Here is a 21,959-nt window from a genome sequence, read left to right as displayed (position 1 = left end):
GCTCCAGAAGCTCATCCAAAGCCCTCTGCGGTGCAGAAGATCGGGTGGATGAAGGCGACTATTTTGGTCTCTATCCAACGGCTCCCACACTTTGTGCCATTGAAATATTTGTACATGGACAATGTCTCCTGCTGTATTTGCAGTTATGAACTGACCTAGAGCCTGTTTTATAGCCTCATTCGATATGTCAAAGGGAAAATTGTACATCTTTACAGTGCAGAGACGCGTACCGGCATGTCACAGATACGTTGCGTTTCTGCCGTGGAGGTAGGAAAATCAACGGTGCCATAAAAGTGGCGTACCACTGTTGTAGATACGTCATCGCTGATTACTTTCACGGAAATGGCATTAGCGAGAGAATTGTACGACAAACTATGTACTTCGTGTTTGGAAAAATCAATTATTTCAGCTAATCAGTCGTCAATAATCTCGTTACGAGAACGTTCTTGCCCGTAAAGAGTTCTCAGTCTAACAGTGGATTTCCAGTTGTCTGTTTGCATGTTGTCATTGGCGTTTTATTTATTTATTTATTTATTGTTCCGTGGGACCACATTAAGAGAAGTCTCCATGGTCATGGAACGAGGCAATACATGATGATATAACACGATTGTAGAAACAGATAAAATGAAATATAAGAAACGTTTTCAGGCGACAAGTCGTTAGTTTAAATAAAGAAAATCAAGAATGTAACATTGGAATTTGCTTAATTTTTTAGCTCTTCCAGGATCTCCTCGACAGAATAGAAGGAGTGAGCCATGAGGAAACTCTTCAGTTTAGACTTAAAAGTGTTTGGGCAACTGCTAAGATTTTTGAGTTCTTGTGGTAGATTATTGAAAATGGATGCAGCAGAATACTGCACTCCTTTCTGCACAAGAGTCAAGGAAGTGCATTCCACATACAGATTTGATTTCTGCCTAGTATTAACTGAGTTAAGGCTGCTAACTCTTGGGAATAAGCTAATATTGCTAACAACAAACGACATTAAAGAAAATATATACTGTGAGGGCAATGTCAAAATTTCCAGACTATTGAATAGGGGTCGACAAGGGGTTTCCGAACTTACACCACACATAGCTCAAACAACCCGTTTCTGGGTCAAAAATACCCTTTTTGAATCAGAAGAATTACCCCAAAATATAATACCATATGACATAAGCGTATGAAAATATGCGAAGTACACTACTTTTCGTGTTGAAATGTCACTTATTTCAGATACTGTTCTAATGGTAAATAAAGCGGAATTTAGTTTCTGAACAAGTTCCTGAACATGGGCTTTCCACAACAGCTTACTATCTATCCGAACGCCTAGGAACTTGAACTGTTCCGTCTCGCTTATAATATGCCCACTCTGTCTGATTAAAATATCAGTTCTTGTTGAATTGTGAGTTAGAATCTGTAAAAACTGAGCCTTAGTGTGATTTAGCATCAAATTATTTTCCACAAACCACGAACTTATTTCATGAACTACATTATTTGATAATGTTTCAATATTACACACAAGATCCTTCACTACCAAGCTGGTGTCATCAGCAAACAGAAATATTTTTGAATCACTTGTAATACTAGAAGGCATATCATTTATATAAATAAGAAACAGCAGTGGCCCCAGCACCGACCCTTGGGGAACGCCCCATTTAACAGTGCCCCATTGAGACTGAACATCACTACCACTTTCAATATAGCGGAGAATTGCCTTCTGCTTCCTGTTCTTGAAGTAAGAGGCGAACCAATTGTAAGCTACTCCCCTTACTCCATAATGGTCCAACTTCTGCAGTAATATTTTGTGGTCAACACAGTCAAAAGCCTTTGTTAAATCAAAGAAAACAGCTAACGTTCGCAACCTTTTATTTAATCCGTCCAAAACCTCACAGAGAAAAGTGACTATAGCATTTTCAGTTGTTAAGCCATTTCTAAAACCAAACTGTACATTTGACAGCAAATTATGTGAATTTAAATGCTCCAGTAACCTTTTATATACAACAATCTCGATTACTTAAGCAAACACCAATGGCATAGAAATAGGTCTATAATTGTCAACTTTATCCTTGTCTCCCTTTTTATGAAGTGGCTTCACTACCGAGTACTTTAATCGCTCAGGAAACCGACCACTCCTAAAGGAAATGTTACAGATATGGCTAAGTACTGGGCTAACATACATGGAACAATACTTCAGTATTCTGCTAGATACCCCGTCATATCCATGAGAGTTCCTGGTCTTTGGTGATTTAATTATTTACTCAATGTCCCTCTTGTCAGTATCATGGAGGAGCATTTCAGGTAACAGTCTCTGAACACTTTCTTCTACGAGCGCTATATGATTCACTATTGGGACTAGGTTCCTATTTAGTTCGCCTGCTATATTCAGAAAGTGATTATTAAATATGCACACAAGAAGATCTGAAGAGAAGTATCCAGACCTTGGAGTTATTGGCAGCTAGGATCGGTCTACAAATTAGCTATGAAAAGACAGAGTATATGACCATAGGAAGAAAGATCCAGAACTCTCAAGATTTAATTGTGAACAACACCAGGTATAAACATGTGAAAGAGTTCAAATACGTTGGATCATTTTTTACATAAGTAACATCAACTGAAGCAGAGATAATAGCACGACTGCAGGCTGGAAACAGATACTATCACTCTCTAGACCATATATTAAAATGTAGAAGTGTCTCTCAACAACTAAAGCTATGGTTGTATAAGACATTAATAATGCCAGTAGTACTTTATGGTTCTCAAACCTGGAGCACTCGAAAACAAGACCTTAAGTGACTGCTAACATTTGAAAGGAAAGTCCTCATGAAAATATTTGGACCAGTCAGAGATCAAACTACTGGTGAATGGACAAGACGCCATAACACTCAATTAAAAGAGCTGTACAAGGAGCCTAACATCTTGGGAGTGATGAGAAGCAAAATACTGCAATGGGGTGGATATGTTGTTATAATGGAGGCAACAAGATGGCCCAAAATCACAATGGACTGGATCCCGTCAGGCAGCAGACCAGTGGGAAGACCTAGAAAGAGGTGGACCGATGGAGTGAGAGAAGACCTGTTGCAGCTGGGAGTCACGGAAAACTGGAGACAGATAGCAGAAGACAGAGACGGATGTAGAGCTCTAGCTGTGGTGGCGCGCAGTCCTCTGGGCCTGATCGCATGAATGAATGATGATGTACATATATGCGACTTATCAGTAACACGGACATTCCCACTACGCACTGATTCTATACCCTCGACCTGCCTCTGCACCCCAGCCACTTCCTTTACGACTGACCATATGGTTTTAATTTTATCCTGAGACAGCTATTCTATCTGCATACCACATACTTTTTGCCTTCCTAATACCTTTTTTAAGCACCTTACAATACTGTTTGTAATGGGCTGCTGCATTTAGATTTTGACTGTTTCTAACATTTGATATAATTGCCACTTTGTTCTACAAGATATTGTTATCCCTTTAGTCAGCCACCCAGGCTGCCTGTTTGTGCTAGTACCCTGTTTTGAACGTTCTAACGAAAAGCAACTTTCAAAGAGCACGAGAAAAGTCTTGAGGAGAGCATTATACTTATCGTCTACTGTATCAGCACCATAAACATCTTGCTACTCTTGTTCCTTGATAAGGTTTACAAAAGTCTCTACAGCAACTGGATCAGCTTTCCTAAAAAGTTGGTAACTATATTTAACATGTGTTGCAGCATAAAAATCTTTTAGACTTAAAATTTGTGCATCACGATCTGAAAGGCCATTCACCTTTTTGCTAACAGAATGCCCTTCTAGTAATGAGGAATGAACAAAAATATTGCCTATGGTTGTTCTACTGCTCCCTTGCACTCTCGTTGGAAAGAATACGGTTTGCATAAGATTATATGAATTAAGGAGGTCTACCAGCATCCTTTTCCTTGCACAATCACTTATACAATTAATATTGAAGTCACCACATATAACTAACTTTTTGTATTTCCTATAAAGTGAACCAAGAACCTTCTCGAACTTGAGCAAAAATGTTGTGAAATCTGAGTCTGGGGATCTATAAATAACAACAGCAAGAAGTTTAGCTCCATGAAATTTAACCACACCTGCACAACATTCAAACACCTTTTCAGTGCAGTACTGTGAAATATCAATTGACTCAAATTGGATATCGTTTTTCACATACATGGCTACTCCCCCACACCGTAAAGAGCTCCTAGAAAAGCTGCCAGCCAGCTTATTATTTAAGAAGTGTTCAGATATACCAATAATTTCAGAGTCAACATCTATAAGCAGTTCACTAACTTTATCTCTAATACCTTGTATATTTTGATGAAATATACTAATTCCCTCATTAATCGGATACCTAATCTTTGTTGAAAGTGGTTTCTTTGTTAGAGAGACTTCCCTTAAGCAGGAATACTTATCAACTGACTTCAATCTAAAAAAGGTACAGCTCTAACACCCACAACTACCGGAATTTTTCCATGAGTGATCCCCCCCACCCCCACCTATGCTGTCACCTATAAGCTTTGCCAACCTCCCCTTTCCATACCTCTTGAGGTGCAGCCATGTCTAGTGAAACCCGTCCTACTGATAGACTCCACCGACACCACTGAAATGTGACTCATGCCTTCTGTCATCAGCGCACCCCCAAGTCTCATGTTATTACGCATGACGGCTGTATTAAGACGAGGCCGATCGTGACGCTGAAACAGTTCCACGAAATGCACATTCGTGTTGCCAGTTTGAGTGGCTATCTTTTCCAGGTCACCATCTATGTCATACTCCCCATCCCTATCAATACTATTACCAGCCCCACCCACAATCACTACCTGATCCTCTTTAGTAAAATCCCTACATAACCCCCCTACGTTAACAGTCACCTGAGTCAATCCTGCATTAGGCTTCACAATGCTGATGACCTGGTACTCACTCCCCAAAACTTCCTGCAACTGCTGGCCTACACCTCTACCATGAGAACTACCTAACAGCAGAACCCTCTTCTTTCTCTTAGACTTTGTAACTGTCCTAGCCACCGTACTGGTGAGGTCTGCTGCATATTTCCTATATCTACAGCTACTAGAGATTCCTCTCCACTAGACTCTAACCGTTGGTCATATCTATTACAAACAGCAATAGTAAAACTATCTGAAAATCTCCTTCTCCTAGCCGATCTCTTGCCAACAGCCAGCTCCCATTCCCCAACCCCCTTCTCCCTCCTCATCCTATCTAGCATCTCCTGTGTGGTTTTCAACTGCACCTGAAGGGCACAGATCTTACGCTCCTGCTCCTCTATCAACTTACTCTTGCTACATAACCTGCAGTTCCAGGAGAAGATCTCATCAGAATGCCCACTTGCTTCCCCACTGCATTCCCCCCAGTGAAAATACTTCGAACAAGTCTCATACCGCAATCCACTACTCACGAACCTACGGCAAAGTCCACACTTCTCACTCATGGTAAAATTTTACAGTTATTGAAACAAGAAAACAACTTTATCTAAGTTCCGCTAATACAATAAGAAGATGTTAAAAACTGACTACAGTAATCACAAACTTGCTCTACAAGGGAAGTAACTACTATTATTGACAGTATTAATCAACAACAAATGATAATCTAACAAAATACTAACATAGAAAGAAAATCAAACGTCTAATGAAACAGTAACGAAACTGAAAGCAGTTCGCAAAAACTTCTTGTGAAGTTATTTCACCGGAAAACACCAAGAACACCGGTTGAAGACTGCTAAAGTTCCTAAATAAACTACTATACACAAACAATTAGTTAGTACTTAGCTTTCGATGCCCCGCTACAGCTGCAACTGGTCAGCGCGGAATGTAAACACGGGTAAGAGGTTAAGTTGCTCGATACGAAACACTCACAAATATCAGGACACAACACAAGAAAGGCAGAGGTGAATGAAGAAACCACTAATAAGTCACTTATATAGTAAATATTATCACAAAAACCGTTAAAACATGTATCTGAAACCTAAAAAGAGATGAAAACTTAGAGAGCGTCTCACACGCAGTCACGCGTTTATGACGTCACACCAAAGAGTCAAGAGTTGCTCACAGTCTTTAAAACAAAGACGTTCGGCCAAGAGCCGTGCTGAATTCCGGCTAGGTTTTGTTTACCCCATCGTAGCCTGAAAGCTTCACACACGAGACTCCAGCGGCAGCAGCTGGCAGTAGACTGCACCACGGCACCGATACCTTAAGATCTACTAAAAAATACCTCCTAGTCTACTTGTAATAAATCCGAGAGTGTTTTACCCTTTCCTGCGGCCTACTCAGGTAAAATACTGAAGGAACTTGAAAGGGGCATCTACCTGCTTCCACTCACAAAGTTTGAGCCAAATTGGTGATCCCGTCTCCCCCCCCCCCCCCTGCTCATGTTGAATTTAAATTTGGAGTTGGTGTACCTAACTAGTTAACCCTCACTTTCTCCTCCAAAGATCTACTAGAAAAGGACCTCTTTAGCAGATTATCTACAGGATTCGCCATGCTTCTTGCACAACACTTAATTTGCAATTTCAAAGAGTGAGTAACGTAGCGCCCTTATTGCCGTCAGAGACGACGTCACATCAGAGTACACGCAACCGAAAAGAGATGGCTGTGTCTCTTCTCTTAGTTGATCGTAGTTCAGTTCAGTATCATTTCAGTTCTTGACACTCGATTCTGGTTATCGCGGAGAGAGCACTACAAAACATGTTTTCGCTTGTTTTATTTCCATACCAGCATGCATTCGAAAAGAAACACTGTAATTTTTGTGTGATTTGGGCCACGCATTCGAAGAGAAATGGCAAAATTTTAGTGTTGTATTTACAGTGTGCTGCAGCATAATAGCACATTACCACCTGCTATCAAAGTCCAAATACTCTGTTCAGATAGCCTTATTTATCTGTGCAGAATGGGTGGGACATCCGTCATCTTAGTACCACTCGGATTGCTTTATGTCTTGTGTGGTGTTTCCCAACCTTTCTGAGACCGTTACCCTTGAGTGTAACCAGATAGTAGATATAAACCCCCACCTCCACTATCATCATCGCCTATCTAAGATTCAGAATGAAAACGAATTTTCTTGAACACTTTTATCATTAAAAGGCGAAAGATGGATGATGTTTAATTTTTGTAGGTGTTTCATTAAACCACGAACGTATGTGTCAGTGCGACAATTGGCACTACTTATTTCTCACAACTTTTTTCATAGAACGGTGAAGCAATTTTCATTACATCGTGAGTGCTACACAAGATAGCTAAGGACATGCGTTAAAGGAAACACTTGTGACAAAACACGCTTCCTCTGCACGACTCCACACCCTAGTGGAACTCACTTCGCCCACCGCCTACAACCCTATCTAAAATCAATCTAATTAAAACGCGTGGAACATAAATAGGCCTAATGCTTCTGAATCTCTTGATTTCTGGACTCCTTACCTCTGAACATTCAGAAATTAGAAGACTATGGACTGCCAATGCTTTGTGGGTGACCGCTGCCACTAATAACAATAATACAATGTAGACCATACAACATTAGTGGGCATTACATAGCTGTAGTAGTATCGTGCTGTCAATTAGTAGGCCCTATGCTTACTGTTGCGGAGCGACCAGTCACGCAATGTCCAGTCTGTTGCGGGAACTACCTACAACTCAGACAAGGCTCTTTCACGAGATACTTAACCATATGTGATGTATATGTCTCAATTTTACTATCATGTATTAGTTGCAGAATGTGTAAAATGTGTGTGTAATGGGTGGACTAGGCCTATGTGAGGGAGATGTTGGCCTCACTTAAGCAATAAGTATTACGGTCCTACAAGATACTGATAAGAGTATTGGTATTTTAAAATAATTTGGTTTTGTGACGAAAGCACAAGTGAAACGTTTTGTTTTCTTTTTTCCTTCAGAAAATTACATTTTACTCCTCAGCAGTAATTAATCCCAGCATGGGAGCCACTTGTCTAGTGCAATGAAACCCCGTCTGTAGCTGTAGGTACTTACAGCCATTTAAAATCACATCGATAAAACAAGGACACACGGTGCATGGTTTGAGGTGCCTATACCAGACGTGAACAGACCTAGATCGCTATTTATCCACTTTTCTCAGCTAAGGTCGATTTTTAACTGACTAGTAGTGCATATTGCAAGTATTGATTTCTCGATGGTTTGTAAACGATGCTCCATATGAGAACAATGTCTTGTATGGCACAGCCGCATCACTTTGCAGTTTTCGCAGACACCATTTCGCAAGCGGTAACCAGTGAGGAAAGTAATTACCATGAATCTGGTGATGACATATGGAAAGGGTAAAATGAGTGTGAATATAATATTCGCAAAACACTTCTTTGACTTGCGGCACTCGTACATTGAAACTGTCTTGTAGTTGCCCGTGGGATATGTGTTAACGCTGCCAAAATGTTAGTTGTATACATTTCAGCACATAACCGAAACATAGCTCTAATATTTGGCGACATTCACCGCAAACGAAAACCATATCCACTTTTTCGACTGTTGGGTTCAATTCCCGGCGGGGTTAGGGATTTTCTCTGCCTCGTGATGACTGTGTGTTGTGTGATGTCCTTAGATTAGTTAGGTTTAGGTAGTTCTAGGGGACTGATGACCATAGATGTAAAGCCCCATAGTGCTCAAAGCCATTTGAACCATTTGACTGTTGTATACATTGCGAAAGCCAGAACAGATTCACGAGCAAGTTGTCTGATCGCTATAACAGCAGAGCACAGACTGATGCGCTTCAAGCGCAGAAAAACGAGCAAACTCTGATTTATGTGTTACAGTTGCTGTAAAGGACAGACGTTCGTTGGACCTCTGCTGACAGCGCGACAGTTGCTTGCGGCACTGTTATCTTGTTATTGTTCGACCACGTTCCACACATGTTACATAGCCGCAATCCTATTCGAAATCTCTTTCCAGGGATACTCAAAACAGCACATTTTTCGATTGAAAAAACAAAGTTGATGTCATCATTCAGTAGCTTTAATAGTTAAACATTTCCTGTGTACGTCAAAACAGTGGTCTCATTGGCCACTGTATCTGCTGGACTTACTTATTTGTCTCATCCTGATAACCAAACTAGTTAACTGGAAAAGAAAAGGCAGTAATATGAAGCATTCAGTAACAGAAGCATTACAGAATATATCCAATTTCACAATACAATTTGAAATTCCTTCCAAATGACATGCAATACTGCTATAAAACTTTTATTCAAGAAGCGACTAAAAATCATAAGAATATGAGGACGAAAAGAACCAGAAATGTCCGTTTTGCAGGACGTCGCCTTATTTAAGATAACGGATGACACAATAACGAAAAACAAGCAGAAAATTTTACTAGCATTCGAATATTTCATTAAATATTTGTATCATTTAAGAGATGCATCAGATATTTTTAAAAATGGCTCTGAGTACTATGGGACTTAACATCTCAGGTCATCAGTGCCCTAGAACTTAAAACTACTTAAACCTAACTAACCTAAGGACATCACACACATCCATGCCCGAGGCAGGATTCGAACCTGCGACTGTAGCAGCAGCGCGGTTCCAGACTGAAGCGCCTAGAACCGCTCGGCCACAACGGCCAGCTGCACCATATATCCATTTAGTTTATACACACTCCAGTCACACTAATGTAACCACTTTGTATGTTGGAAATCAACGTAGAATAGCCACTTACAGAAGGTAAGTGGCCGCAGTAGCAATGGAGAGCTTATAAAGCATATAATGGGGACGTAGACCACAGTGCAGTCGCCGACCAAATGCGGAAACAGAGCGATTTATCTGACGTCCGGAAATCTATCTTTCGGGCAAAACATGCAAGCATTTCCGAAACGGCTAAGTCTGTAAACTGTTCGGGTGCCGCCGTGGTCAAAGCATAACGTGTATGGCAATATAGCGCTATACAAAAACGGCGCGGAGGCAACTGTGGTGCACCTCAGCTATAGCTGACGGGGATGAGCGCCGGCTGAGAATATGTGCACTGGCGAACTGACGTGCAATTGTTGAGCAACTGACCACCAAGATTAACCAAGGAGCTACCAACAGTCTCTTCAACGCTGCTGTGTTTGGGCCTCTGCAGGAGGCGCCTGGATCTTTCACCCATGTTGACTGCGACGTAAGCAACTAGACGTCCACTGCGTGGCGGCAAGTGTCCTTTCTAGATGAGTCACGTTTTATGTTCCATCATGGTGTGTTTGGCGCTGCAACACTTTTCTTAAGTTTCCAGGTCAGAGGAGGGAGTATTATGGTCTGAGAAACGTTTTCGTGGCATTCCTTTGATTATCTCAGCATTATGGATGTCACAATGGCTCAGAACACATATGCATCTATCACATGTCATACAGTTTGCAGGATACGTGCGTGGTTCGAGGATAAGTTTACCATACACCCTTGGCTAGCAAACTCCCAGGATTTATACCCAATGAAGAGCCTGTAGGACCACCTCGATCGGGCTGTTCGCGCCATAGACATGAAACGGAGAAATCTGGTGCTGCGGGACACGGCAGTGGAGTCAGCAGATCTCTACATTCCTGTTGGTACTCTCCAGAACCTCACTGACTCTCTAAAATTATTGCCCACAGTGTGGAAAATAAACGTTTAGTCAGCCTAAGAAACTACCCAGCATTATAAATGGATATATTACAGTGCATTCCTTTGACGTCGGGTGCGAAGCTACAGAACGAACCCAAGATTATGAATTACCACTTCACATGATGTTTTCCGAACCAGCTGTAAGGCACGGACTGAAGCAGAGGTTGGAGCCAAGAACAGCACGACAGGATTACGCTGATACTATAGCTCCCTACATAGCACTTATATACAACCGCTCGCTCACCGATAGATCTGTACCTACAGATTGGAAAATTGCGCAGGTCGCACCAGTGTTCAAGAAGGGTAGTAGGAGTAATCCATTTAACTACAGACCTATATCATTGACGTCGGTTTGCAGTAGGGTTTTGGAGCATATACTGTATTCAAACATTATGAATCACCTCGAAGGGAACGATCTATTGACACGTAATCAGCATGGCTTCAGAAAACATCACTCTTGTGCAACGCAGCTAACTCTTTATTCGCACGAAGTAATGGCCGCTATCGACAGGGGATCTCAAGTTGATTCCGTATTTCTAGATTTCCGGAAAGCTTTGGACACCGTTCCTCATAAGCGACTTCTAATCAAGCTGCGGAACTATGGGATATCGTCTCAGTTGTGCGACTGGATTCGTGATTTCCTGTTAGGAAGGTCGCAGTTCGTAGTAATAGACGGCAAATCATCGAGTAAAACTGAAGTGATATCAGGTGTTCCCTAGGGAAGCGTCCTGGGACCTCTACTGTTCCTGATCTATATAAATGACATGGGTGACAATCTGAGCAGTTCCCTTAGACTGTTCGCAGATGATGCTGTAATTTACCGTCTAGTAAGGTCATACGAAGACCAGTATCAGTTGCAAAGCGATTTGGAAAAGATTGCTGTATGGTGTGTCAGGCGGCAGTTGACGCTAAATAACAAAAAGTGTGAGATAATCCACATGAGTTCCAAAAGAAATCCGTTGGAATTTGATTACTCGATAAACAGTACAGTTCTCAAGGCTGTCAATTCAACTAAGTACCTGGGTGTTAAAATTACGAACAACTTCAGTTGGAAGGACCACATAGATAATATCGTCGGGAAGGCGAGCCAAAGGTTGCGTTTCATTGGCAGGACACTTAGAAGATGCAACAAGTCCACTAAAGAGACACCTTACACTACACTCGTTCGTCCTCTGTTAGAATATTGCTGCGCGTTGTGGGATCCTTACCAGGTGAGATTGACGGAGGACATCGAAAGGGTGCAAAAAAGGGCTGCTCGTTTTGTATTATCACGTTATAGGGGAGAGAGTGTGGCAGATATGATACACGAGTTGGGATGGAAGTCATTACAGCATAGACGTTTTTCGTCGCGGCGAGACCTTTTTACGAAATTTCAGTCACCAACTTTCTCTTCCGAATGCGAAAATATTTTGTTGAGCCCAACCTACATAGGTAGGAATGATCATCAAAATAAAATAAGAGAAATCAGAGCTCGAACAGAAAGGTTTAGGTGTTCGTTTTTCCCGCTCGCTGTTCGGGAGTGGAATAGTAGAGAGATAGTATGATTGTGGTTCGATGAACCCTCTGCCAAGCACTTAAATGTGAATTGCAGAGTAGTCATGTAGATGTAGATGTAGACATGGACACTGGCCACTGCTGGTCGCCACCCCTACATGATCAACATCCTTCAGCAGCAGCTAGAAGCTCTGTGACACCATTTTTTGGTAAAACGAGAACTCATGTCAGTAATGGTGGGTCCATCCACTGCCAGTACGATATATTGCTTCACCTCCGGAAGATTCGAAATGGCAGCAGTAATGATACAGTTTCCACGCAGAAGGATATTTAGTTCATTAATGGACCAAGTTCGTCAAATCTCGGCAAGATAATAAGCATCTGTGCCCCACTTGAAATACTCAGTCATGCACTCCGCGCAAAACATTTTTAGCAATCACTAAGAAACAATGAAGTATTTCATTAAAAGACGGTCTGCTACTTGCATGTAAAACAGAAGTTACAACTTCTTTATTTTGAGAGAAACACGGAGCTTGTTGTATATGAACGACAGAAAGGGAGACATTTTGTTTTTTGTTTTGACACATGCGTTCGTGTCTGCTGGCCAACAGACTTTCTGTTATCCGAAAAAATCATTGAATGATGAACGTAACATAGAACGCTGGTCCTGTTTTTTATCTGTGTATGGGTAAACCCTAACACAAAGTCAAGAGCGGATCGCTTAAGGCGACAGGAAGACTCCCAGCGTCTTCCCTCCCACGCCGGTTTTAAACGTATTGGCACTGTCTCTCTCTGGGACACTCGACAACGTCTAGGAGAAAGGGGGCTGGGGGCTGGGGGGTAAACCCGACGACTGAGCACCCAGGAGCTCCATATATCGCAAGCCGGGCTAGTAGCCCCTGGAGGGACCGCTTCAGCGACGTCGCTACACTACTGGACAACGTGAGCAACACGGAATTCGCTGCCGAGGGAGCCAAGCGGAAGAGGCAACAGCTACAAGCCAAGTACCTTCACTTTTAGCTTGTATAAACTGCGAGGGTTTTAGCATACAGAAACGGACTGTAGTTACTACTTCCAGAAATGTTATGAAATACACCAACACTCTAGACCTTCATCGTTCGAACTCGGTTGACTGTTTACTGCAACAGCTAATAATACTAACTACAGCACGAGTAGTAAGAGCAGCAATACGAAACGAAATATCAATTGCAAACGTCAATTAATTGGCTCCCTGGAACGAAAACGATTAAACATTTTTATTCAACGGCAGTCTGGCTTAAAGTAGCGAAATGATTGTGAATGGAAGCGCAGATTTTTAAATGAAAGTAGAGTCTGTGTAACAGAAATACTGTCATGCTACGAATTATAACGTCGTATTTACGATATGTTGTCACAGAAAAGTAATACGAAGGTCGTGACGCTAATTGCAAAAAAGGTCGTTCATTATATTCGGTGCACTATAGAAGAATCACAAACAGTAGTGCTATGTAAGTGAAGAAGACCGGTAGTAATTTTACAGAAAGCGATTTAAAATAAGCAGTTACAGCTGGTATTGTGGAATAAACCATCGTAATCGGTATCATTACCGAAAATCTTCACGGAATGAAGCTTTCTGAGACTAAAGTAGCTGAAAAAGGTTGGAGAATCACATAAATAACTGGTTTTAAAAAAAATATACCAGGGGTATAAATGAGTTCTACTACAGCTTCAGTTTTAAATTTTTCTGTGTTTCTCAGTGGGGGTGACAGAAGAAAATAAATATTTGTCGTTTTATTGAGTACAGCAGAAATTCGTCACATGATCCTTGTCTCCAATGTCGTATTAAAAACTGGGTTGATAAAATAATAAAATAATGAATCCCGCCTCGCTGAGATTTGAATCACACCACACTGGTTCAGCTTTTAGGTGATACACCTAAGTCATGAAAGAGAATTCGCAGTGCAAATATTCAATGAAACTGTATCTTTTTCCTATCAATTTACAACGGCAATGTAAGATTGAGTATCGTTAAACAATGACAGGTAATCAAGGCCGATATCCCTAAAATCTCCTTTCCAGCAATACACGTAGGATTTTTGTAATTCTCTAATCACTCCTTCACGTTACTGCAACGTTTTGCAGGACAGTAAAATGTACCAGTTTTTCCTAACAGTCGCCAAGAACGAATTAGCCGACGATTGGGATTACTAATACGCTGATAGAAAGTTAAAAGTTTCGTCATTATCGGGATCTGAAAGTAGGTTTGTTAGCTGAATGTCGTTGCATGCAGATATAGATAGTCCGCCGTTAATTTCCCGTTTGTTTGTCTGGGGAGCGACCCATAGTGGCTGACGCCCAAATCCGAGTATTTTGGTATTCCAAAGTATAGAAGTCTTCTGGTCCGAACTGGTGGAGCCAAGTGTTGTTACAGTGGATTTTATAATAAGAATTAACTGTGAAAATACCGTGATGAGTTTTATGTGGTGACCGTGAACGTATTAATGCGATATTTAGAAACGAATAAAGTGATTATCGCAATATGAAGAACTTGATAATGTTCATGAGAAAACGATGGACAGACTTGCGTAGTTTGGCGGTGGAGAGGATTCCGATTTACGTACGAAAATAGCGTGTGTACGGTGCAGCCAAATGAAAGAACAATATTCAGAATAGAGTTGACATTACCAGAACTGTGTTGCCTTAATAGGTATAGTGGCATTTATTCCCTCCGTATCGAAGTTTTGTACTGTGTTGGAATATTTCCGTATTTCTACGAACGACACTGCGACGGAGAAAAGAGCAGCACACGCTGAAGTCTTAGGTAGGTAGTTCAGGCCACGGCTGTCAAACTTTCCTATCGCCTTCCAGAACGGTAGAGAAACAGGAACGGACATACAAAATAAAAGCATCAGCGGAGACCTGGCCTTACATCTTTCCAGCGAGCCGCTTACGGTTTCATCGCTCAGCGAGCAGGACCGCGTCATAAATAATACCTTCCATTTTATCCCTTTAAAACGTCAGTTCAGGCTGTTTTGAGGTTACCTGTAAATATTCGACCGCGAAAACATAATCTCTTACAAAATAAACACTTTGGTTGAATCACACGCAACTGAGGTTTATATGTTCCCATGTCTGTGGGATTTTGTGATTTGAATTTCTTTCTACACACATCAAAAGAAGTTTTGCATCACCCCAGTACCCAGAACACCTGCAGATAGTCGTAGACTCTGGATATTGCATCACAGACACAGTCCCTTTGACTGTTCAGAGATGTCACTAAACGCACCCACAGATGTAAACAACAATGCATGAGCAGCGCCTATTAGACGAAGGGCGTCCAACAGCCAATTAGTTCCAGTCATTCCACCAGGAAGGAGGTACACGGCTCGTGTTGTCTGTATTTCAATCATGCTAGACGGTCAGTATCGCGGTTAGATCTCGTCCGCATTGTTACTTTGTGCAGGAAGGGCTCTCACCAAAGGAAGTGTCCAGGCATCTCGGAGTGAAACAAAGCGATGTTGTTCGGAAATGGAGGAGATACAGAGAGACAGGAACTGTCAATGACATGCTTCGCTCAGGCCACCCATGGGCTAATACTGCAGTGGATGACCGCTACCTACCGATTATATTCTCGGAGGAACCCTGACAGCAAAGCCACCATAATAATGCTTTCCGTGCAGCCACAAAACATCGAGTTACGACTCAAACTGTGCGCAATAGGCTGCATGATGCGCAACTTCACTCCCGACGTCCATGGCGAGGTCCATCTTTGCAACCACGACACGATGCAGCGCGGTACAGATGGGCCCAACAACATGCCGAATTGACCACTCAGGATAGGCATCACATTCTCTTCACCGATGAGTGTCGCATATGCATTCAACCAGACAATTGTCGGAGACGCGTTTGGAGGCAACCCGTTGAGAAGTTGGACAATCTGGACCAACAGTGCCTTGATGAACTTATGGATCGTATGCCACGACAAATACAGGCATGCATCAATACAGGAGGACATACTAGTGGATAATAGAGGTACCGGAGTGTACAGCAATCTGGACCACCACCTCTGAAGGCGGTAACACATGCAATGTGTGGAAATGATGTTTATGTTGATCTATATTTCCATTTTTTGTAGAGGTTCCGGAACTCTCGGAACCGAGGTGATGCAAAACTTCTTTTGGTGTGTGTAATGTGTGATTGCGTGTGAAATCATATGGGACTTAACTGCTAAGGTCATCAGTCCCTAATGTTACAGCCCGCAGCTCGCGGTCGTGCGGTAGCGTTCTCGCTTCCCACGCCCGGGTTCCGGGGTTCGATTCCCGGCGGGGTCAGGGATTTTCTCTGCCTCGTGATGGCTGGGTGTTGTGTGCTGTCCTTAGGTTAGTTAGGTTTAAGTAGTTCTAAGTTCTAGGGGACTGCTGACCATAGATGTTAAGTCCCATAGTGCAGCCGGCCGCGGTGGTCTCGCGGTTCTAGTCGCGCAGTCCGGAACCGTGCGACTGCTACGGTCGCAGGTTCGAATCCTGCCTCGGGCATGGATGTGTGTGATGTCCTTAGGTTAGTTAGGTTTAAGTAGTTCTAAGTTCTAGGGGACTGATGACCACAGCAGTTCAGTCCCATAGTGCTCAGAGCCATTTGAACCATTTTTTTCCCATAGTGCGCAGAGCCATTTGAACCATTTGAACCTAATCTTACACACTACTTAACCTAAATTATCCTAAGGAAAACCACACAAACCCATGCCCGAGGGAGGACTCGAACCTCCGCCGGGATCAGCCGCACAGTCCATGACTGCAGCGCCTTAGACAGCTCGACTAATCCCGCGCGGCAATGTGTGATTATTTTCAACATTCCATGTGGAGCAAGAAGCCATTGATGCAGGTACACTATTAGAGAAGTGTGTTATCGCTATTGGACGTGGAAAGTTGCCGGAAATTAACAGGTGAAGGCCGCAACGCAGCGCGCCCGGAGGAAGTGCACGTCCAGCTTGAACTCCATACGTTTCTCCAGTAGAACAACAACACGAGTAGATAGTAAGAATTTTTGACTGGTTCTGAGTAATAGACAGATGACAACAACCGAAATCCGGTATGAAGTTACAGGCAGAGTGTAACCACGAACAGTGGGGAACTTATTACTGGAAGCTAGGCTGAGATCTCGATGAATAATGCGTCGTTTGTCACTGCCGTCGTACCACAGCCAACAGAGACAGAGTCAAATGTACCAGTCAGTGTTATTTTGAAATATTCTGGAACCGATGACCTCGCTATTTGGCCCCCTTCCCCAAATCAGTCAACCAATCAAACTGAAATGTTCAGCGACAGGTCTTGCTTCTGTTTGTCACGAGAATCTTGTGAACAGGGACGAAGGTTTCAACTTAGCGCGGCATGGAATCCAGCATTATCCGCAATGCGCCGTGAACGCACGAAGAACCGTCCAGCTCGTGAGACGCGAGCGGAATGCTCTGACGGAGACACGAACGGCGCTCCCGCTTCCCCCTCCACCCCGCCCGCCGGCTCCACTGGATCCAGCCTCCCGCGGCCAGGTGGTGGGGGGCACGCCGCAGGTATAAGGGGACAAGCATCCGCAAAGTCTCGCACTTCGCCAGAAGATGATAAGTCGAAACGTCGCAGTTTGAATACTCCACCACCCGGCTGGAAGCCCGAGAACTCTTCACCAGTTGTTTACGCAGGAAAGCATACATTCAATCCAGATCTTTCAGTCGTGATGTGCGGAGCTGTTGGATATCACACCACGTCTGATATAATAATTTCTCAAGAGTGGTCAAATGCTTCTTAGTGTGTAGCACGAATGTTAAACACTGTCGTCATAACCTTCGTAATAGGAAACAAATCAAATATTATAGCAGGAAATTGCAATGTTGCATACTGTAGTTCACACCACAAAGGGTTAAACGCCTTGAGGAATGCAGGGCGTCCGCCCCATGACTTTGAATCGCCGCCATGGGCAGAGATCCCCACAGAGAGCACACTCCTCCCTACTGGCTTCCTTCTGCAAAATTCGTGAATAGCATCTCACCAATGTCTTTATCTAGAGGGTAGCACGCAAATTGCTTATAGAAACTGACGGACTAGTCTTTTACACTTACTGGCCATTAAAATTGCTACACCAAGAAGAAAGGCAGATGATAAACGGGCATTCATTCGACAAATATATTATACTAGAACTGATATGTGATTACATTTTCACGCAATTTGGGTGCATAGATCCTGAGAAATCAGTACCCAGAACAACCAACTCTGGCCATAAAAACAGCCTTGCTACGCCAGTTCATTGATTCAAACAGAGCTTGGATGGCGTGTACAGGTACAGCTGCCCATTCAGCTTCAACACGGTACAACAATTCACCAAGAGTAGTGAAGGGCGTATTGTAAACGAGCCAGTTGCTTGGCCACCATTGACCAGACGTTTTCTGATGGTGAGGGATCAGGAGAATGTGCTGCCCAGGGCAGCAGTCGAACATTCTCTGTATCCAGAAAGGCCCGTACAGGACCTGCAACATGCGGTCGTGCATTATCCTGCTGAAATGTAGGGTTTCGCAGGGATCGAATGAAGGGTAGAGCCACGGGTCGTAACACAACTGAAATGTAACGTCCACTCTTCAAAGTGCCGTAAATGCGAACGAGAGGTGACCGAGATATGTAACCAATGGCGCCCCATACCATCACACCGGGTGATACGCCAGTATGGCGATGACAATTACACGCTTCCAATGTGCGTTCACAGCAATGTCGCCAAACACTGATGCGACCATCATGATGCTGTAAACACAACCTGGATTCATCCGAAAAAATGACGTTTTGGCATTCGTGCATCCAGGTTCGTCGTTTAGCGCACCATCGCAGGCGCTCCTGTCTGTGATGCAGCGTCAAGGGTAACCGCAGCCATGGTCTCCGAGCTGATAGTCCATGCTGCTGCAAACGTCGTCGAACTGTTCGTGCAGATGGTTGTCGTCTTGCAAACGTCCCCATCTGTTGATTCAGGGATCGAGACGTGGCTGCACGATCCGTTACAGTCATGCGGATAAGATGCCTTTCATCTCGACTGCTAGTGATACGAGGTCGTTGGGATGCAGCACGGCGTTCCGTATTACCTTCCTGAACCCTCCGATTCCATATTCTGCTAACAGTCATTGGATCTCGACCAACGTGAGCAGCAATGTCGCGATACGATAAAACGACGTCGCGATTGGCTACAATCCGACCTTTGTCAAAGTCGGAAACGTGATGGGACGCATTTATCCTCCTTACTCGAGGCATCATAACAACGTTTCACCAGGCAACGCCGGTCAACTGCTGTTTGTGTATGAGAAATCGGTTGGAAACTTTCCTCCTGTCAGCACGTTATAGGTGTCGCCACCGGTGCCAATCTTGTGTGAATGATCTGAAAAGCTAATCATTTTTATATCGCAGCATCTTCTTCCTGTTGGTTAAATTTCGCGTCTGTACCACGTCATCTTCGTGGTGTAGCAATTTTAATGGCCAGTAGTGTAGCTACTTAATTACTTCTGGTACAGTTTGTTTGGAAATTGTGCAACAGTAGTGTTACGAGGGCTTGCTGAAAAGTAGTGCGTTCCGAATTTTTTACGTTGTAAACTCTTTAAGGTTTTAAATAACACAAACTTCATTAACATTCTACTTCTTTATTTTTCATGTCTACATATTTATTTCTGCGCATAGTCGCCCTGGCGAGGAAAATATTTCTCCCAACACGGGCCCTGTTTAAGATACCGTCACTCTGGAATGTTTGACTCTGCTGACAGATTCACTAGCTCAGCTTTGCTTGCGCCGCTTCATCACAATCAAAGCGAAGTCCTCGAAGCTGTTCTTTACGTTTTGGCAAAAGATGGAAACCGGATGGGGCCAAGTCGGGACAGTATGGAGGATGATCGATGACAGTGAAACCAAGGTGTTTGACTGTCGCAGATGCCGCAGCGCTTTTGTGTGGTCTGGTACTGCCTTGTTGAAAGAGAGGGTTTCTTCATACTCCTTGAGTTTGTGCTTTCAGTTTTCTGAGGGTCTCACAGTGCCTTGCAGAGTTTATGGTAGTGTCTTTAGGCATGAATTCTAAATCTACCACACCTTAAACATCCCAGAACGCTGTGAGCATGACTCTGTCTGCTGATGACATCGTCTCGAAATTTTGGCGTCGATTACCTTAGCGGCTGAATTCCAGTAATGATCTCTTGTTTTCACGGTCAAAATGCTGAACCCATCTTCCACCATCTGTCACAATGTTGTTGAGGACACATCAGCCTCACGCTCAAAACGCAAAAAAAGTTTTGACAAGCATCGAATTTCCTCTGTTTCGTGTCAGGAATGAACATTCCACGGACCCATTGTGCACAAAGTTTGTGCAACGATAACCTGTACACGCTCTTGTAATATGCTTCACTTTCCTGTGTTACCCGACGACTTACTCTGATGAGTTCATCAAACTGATTCCGATGAGTCGTGTCGGTTGTCGTACGCTTTCCTCCACTGCGAGCTTTGTTACATAAGTTGAGGTTACCACCACCATTTCCTTCATTACCAGGACGAACAACACAATTCAGTGATCTATAGATTTCAATTGAGGAACCTGTTGTGCTGATAGAAACTCGATTACAGCAGGCTGTTCCTTATGCACCGACATAGTTACGTTACACGCCACCATGTTACACTCTACAATTCGCTGCCCTCTAGCGTCACAGGGTTGCAACTTGCGTCAGCGAACCGAGCAAATCGACCAAGTAATACACATGAAACGTAATATTTCAACCGATATTGCGAGCAGAGTAAAACATTTTGCACACACTACTACTCAGTACGCCGTCGTATTAACCTTACGTTATAATCTTATTATGGTTAGCAATTTCATCTTCCTTAGCGTTAAAGATCTGGAGATTTTTCGATGAATCCCAATCCAGGTGCAACATTAGAATTATATGTAATCTAGATGGGGAATAAGATTTTTGTGCGACCGTTGGTTCTGTATTTTCTCCATGCACACGCAAAGAACAGATTCCATGTGACCCAATTCGACTAATGGGAAATGGTGAGTCACTGAATGAGTGGAAGATACGTGCTTCGCATTACTAACAGTGGCTGGCGAACGGTTGCGTCAGTGAGCCAGGGCTATAGCCTGCCTTAGCGTAAATGAGTGGGTGGGTGGTGAGATGAGGTTAGACTTAAAATGTCATTTACGTGCAGTGCTTGCTGGAGACGGTAAGACCAGGTTTGACGGCACAGACACGCTGACCTACCGTCTATGAGGGAGGTGGTAAGGTCAGTTAACTGAACAGAAACACTGAGGTACCGCCGTGTTTGGTGGATGTTGATATTAGGTTTAACTGAACATAGATGGTGACTTACCGTCAAGGGGGGAGATGGTGATGGCGACGTGGCCGATGCGCACACCTGGCGGCAGATCGACCTGCCAGTAGCGCTGTGTGGTGGCGCGATCCAGAATGGTGCATGTTGTCCTGTCGCCATCCACTGCCAGGCTCGATACCTGCCCCTGCTTTACTATGGACGAAGTCGTGTGCTGTCCCTCCGCCAGGTTCTCCACTGTAAACACACAACACCAAATATTTCATTCCTGGATAAAGTACACAATTTTCCACAAATTGGACAAACAAGAAATACAGAAAAAGTTATAAAACTGAAAAATTTAGAAATGCAGTATATAAGAACAATGGACAAAAATTTTGTCATTTCTGGAAGCATCGCTCTAATATCGTACAACACCGAATCTAGCCTTGAAAATGCCTTCAATTTGGCGAGGAAGAGAACCCAAAAGTATCTGCTGATATGTCACTTGAAGCTGAAGCCAGTTAATGGAGATGAGATCCCGTTGGTATACCAAACGAAAGGGATACTGAATGGTACGTTTAGCCCGCTGATCTA

At 43.2% G+C, this 21,959-nt stretch overlaps 1 protein-coding gene across 1 annotated transcript in view; it reads right to left on the bottom strand.

Annotated features, from left to right (window-relative positions):
- The window catches only part of LOC126299396 (uncharacterized), a 1,761,671-nt gene that overhangs the window by 549,876 nt on the left and 1,189,836 nt on the right, over window positions 1–21,959 (bottom strand). The window contains exon 4 of the mRNA XM_049991269.1: window positions 21,426–21,620. Coding sequence (XP_049847226.1) covers window positions 21,426–21,620 — 195 coding nt within the window. The remainder of the gene's footprint in view (window positions 1–21,425; window positions 21,621–21,959) is intronic.

This window comes from Schistocerca gregaria, chromosome X, assembly GCF_023897955.1.
Source record: "Schistocerca gregaria isolate iqSchGreg1 chromosome X, iqSchGreg1.2, whole genome shotgun sequence".
NCBI classification, from domain to species: Eukaryota; Metazoa; Arthropoda; class Insecta; order Orthoptera; family Acrididae; genus Schistocerca; species Schistocerca gregaria.
This window is presented reverse-complemented; position numbering and strand designations above follow the sequence as displayed.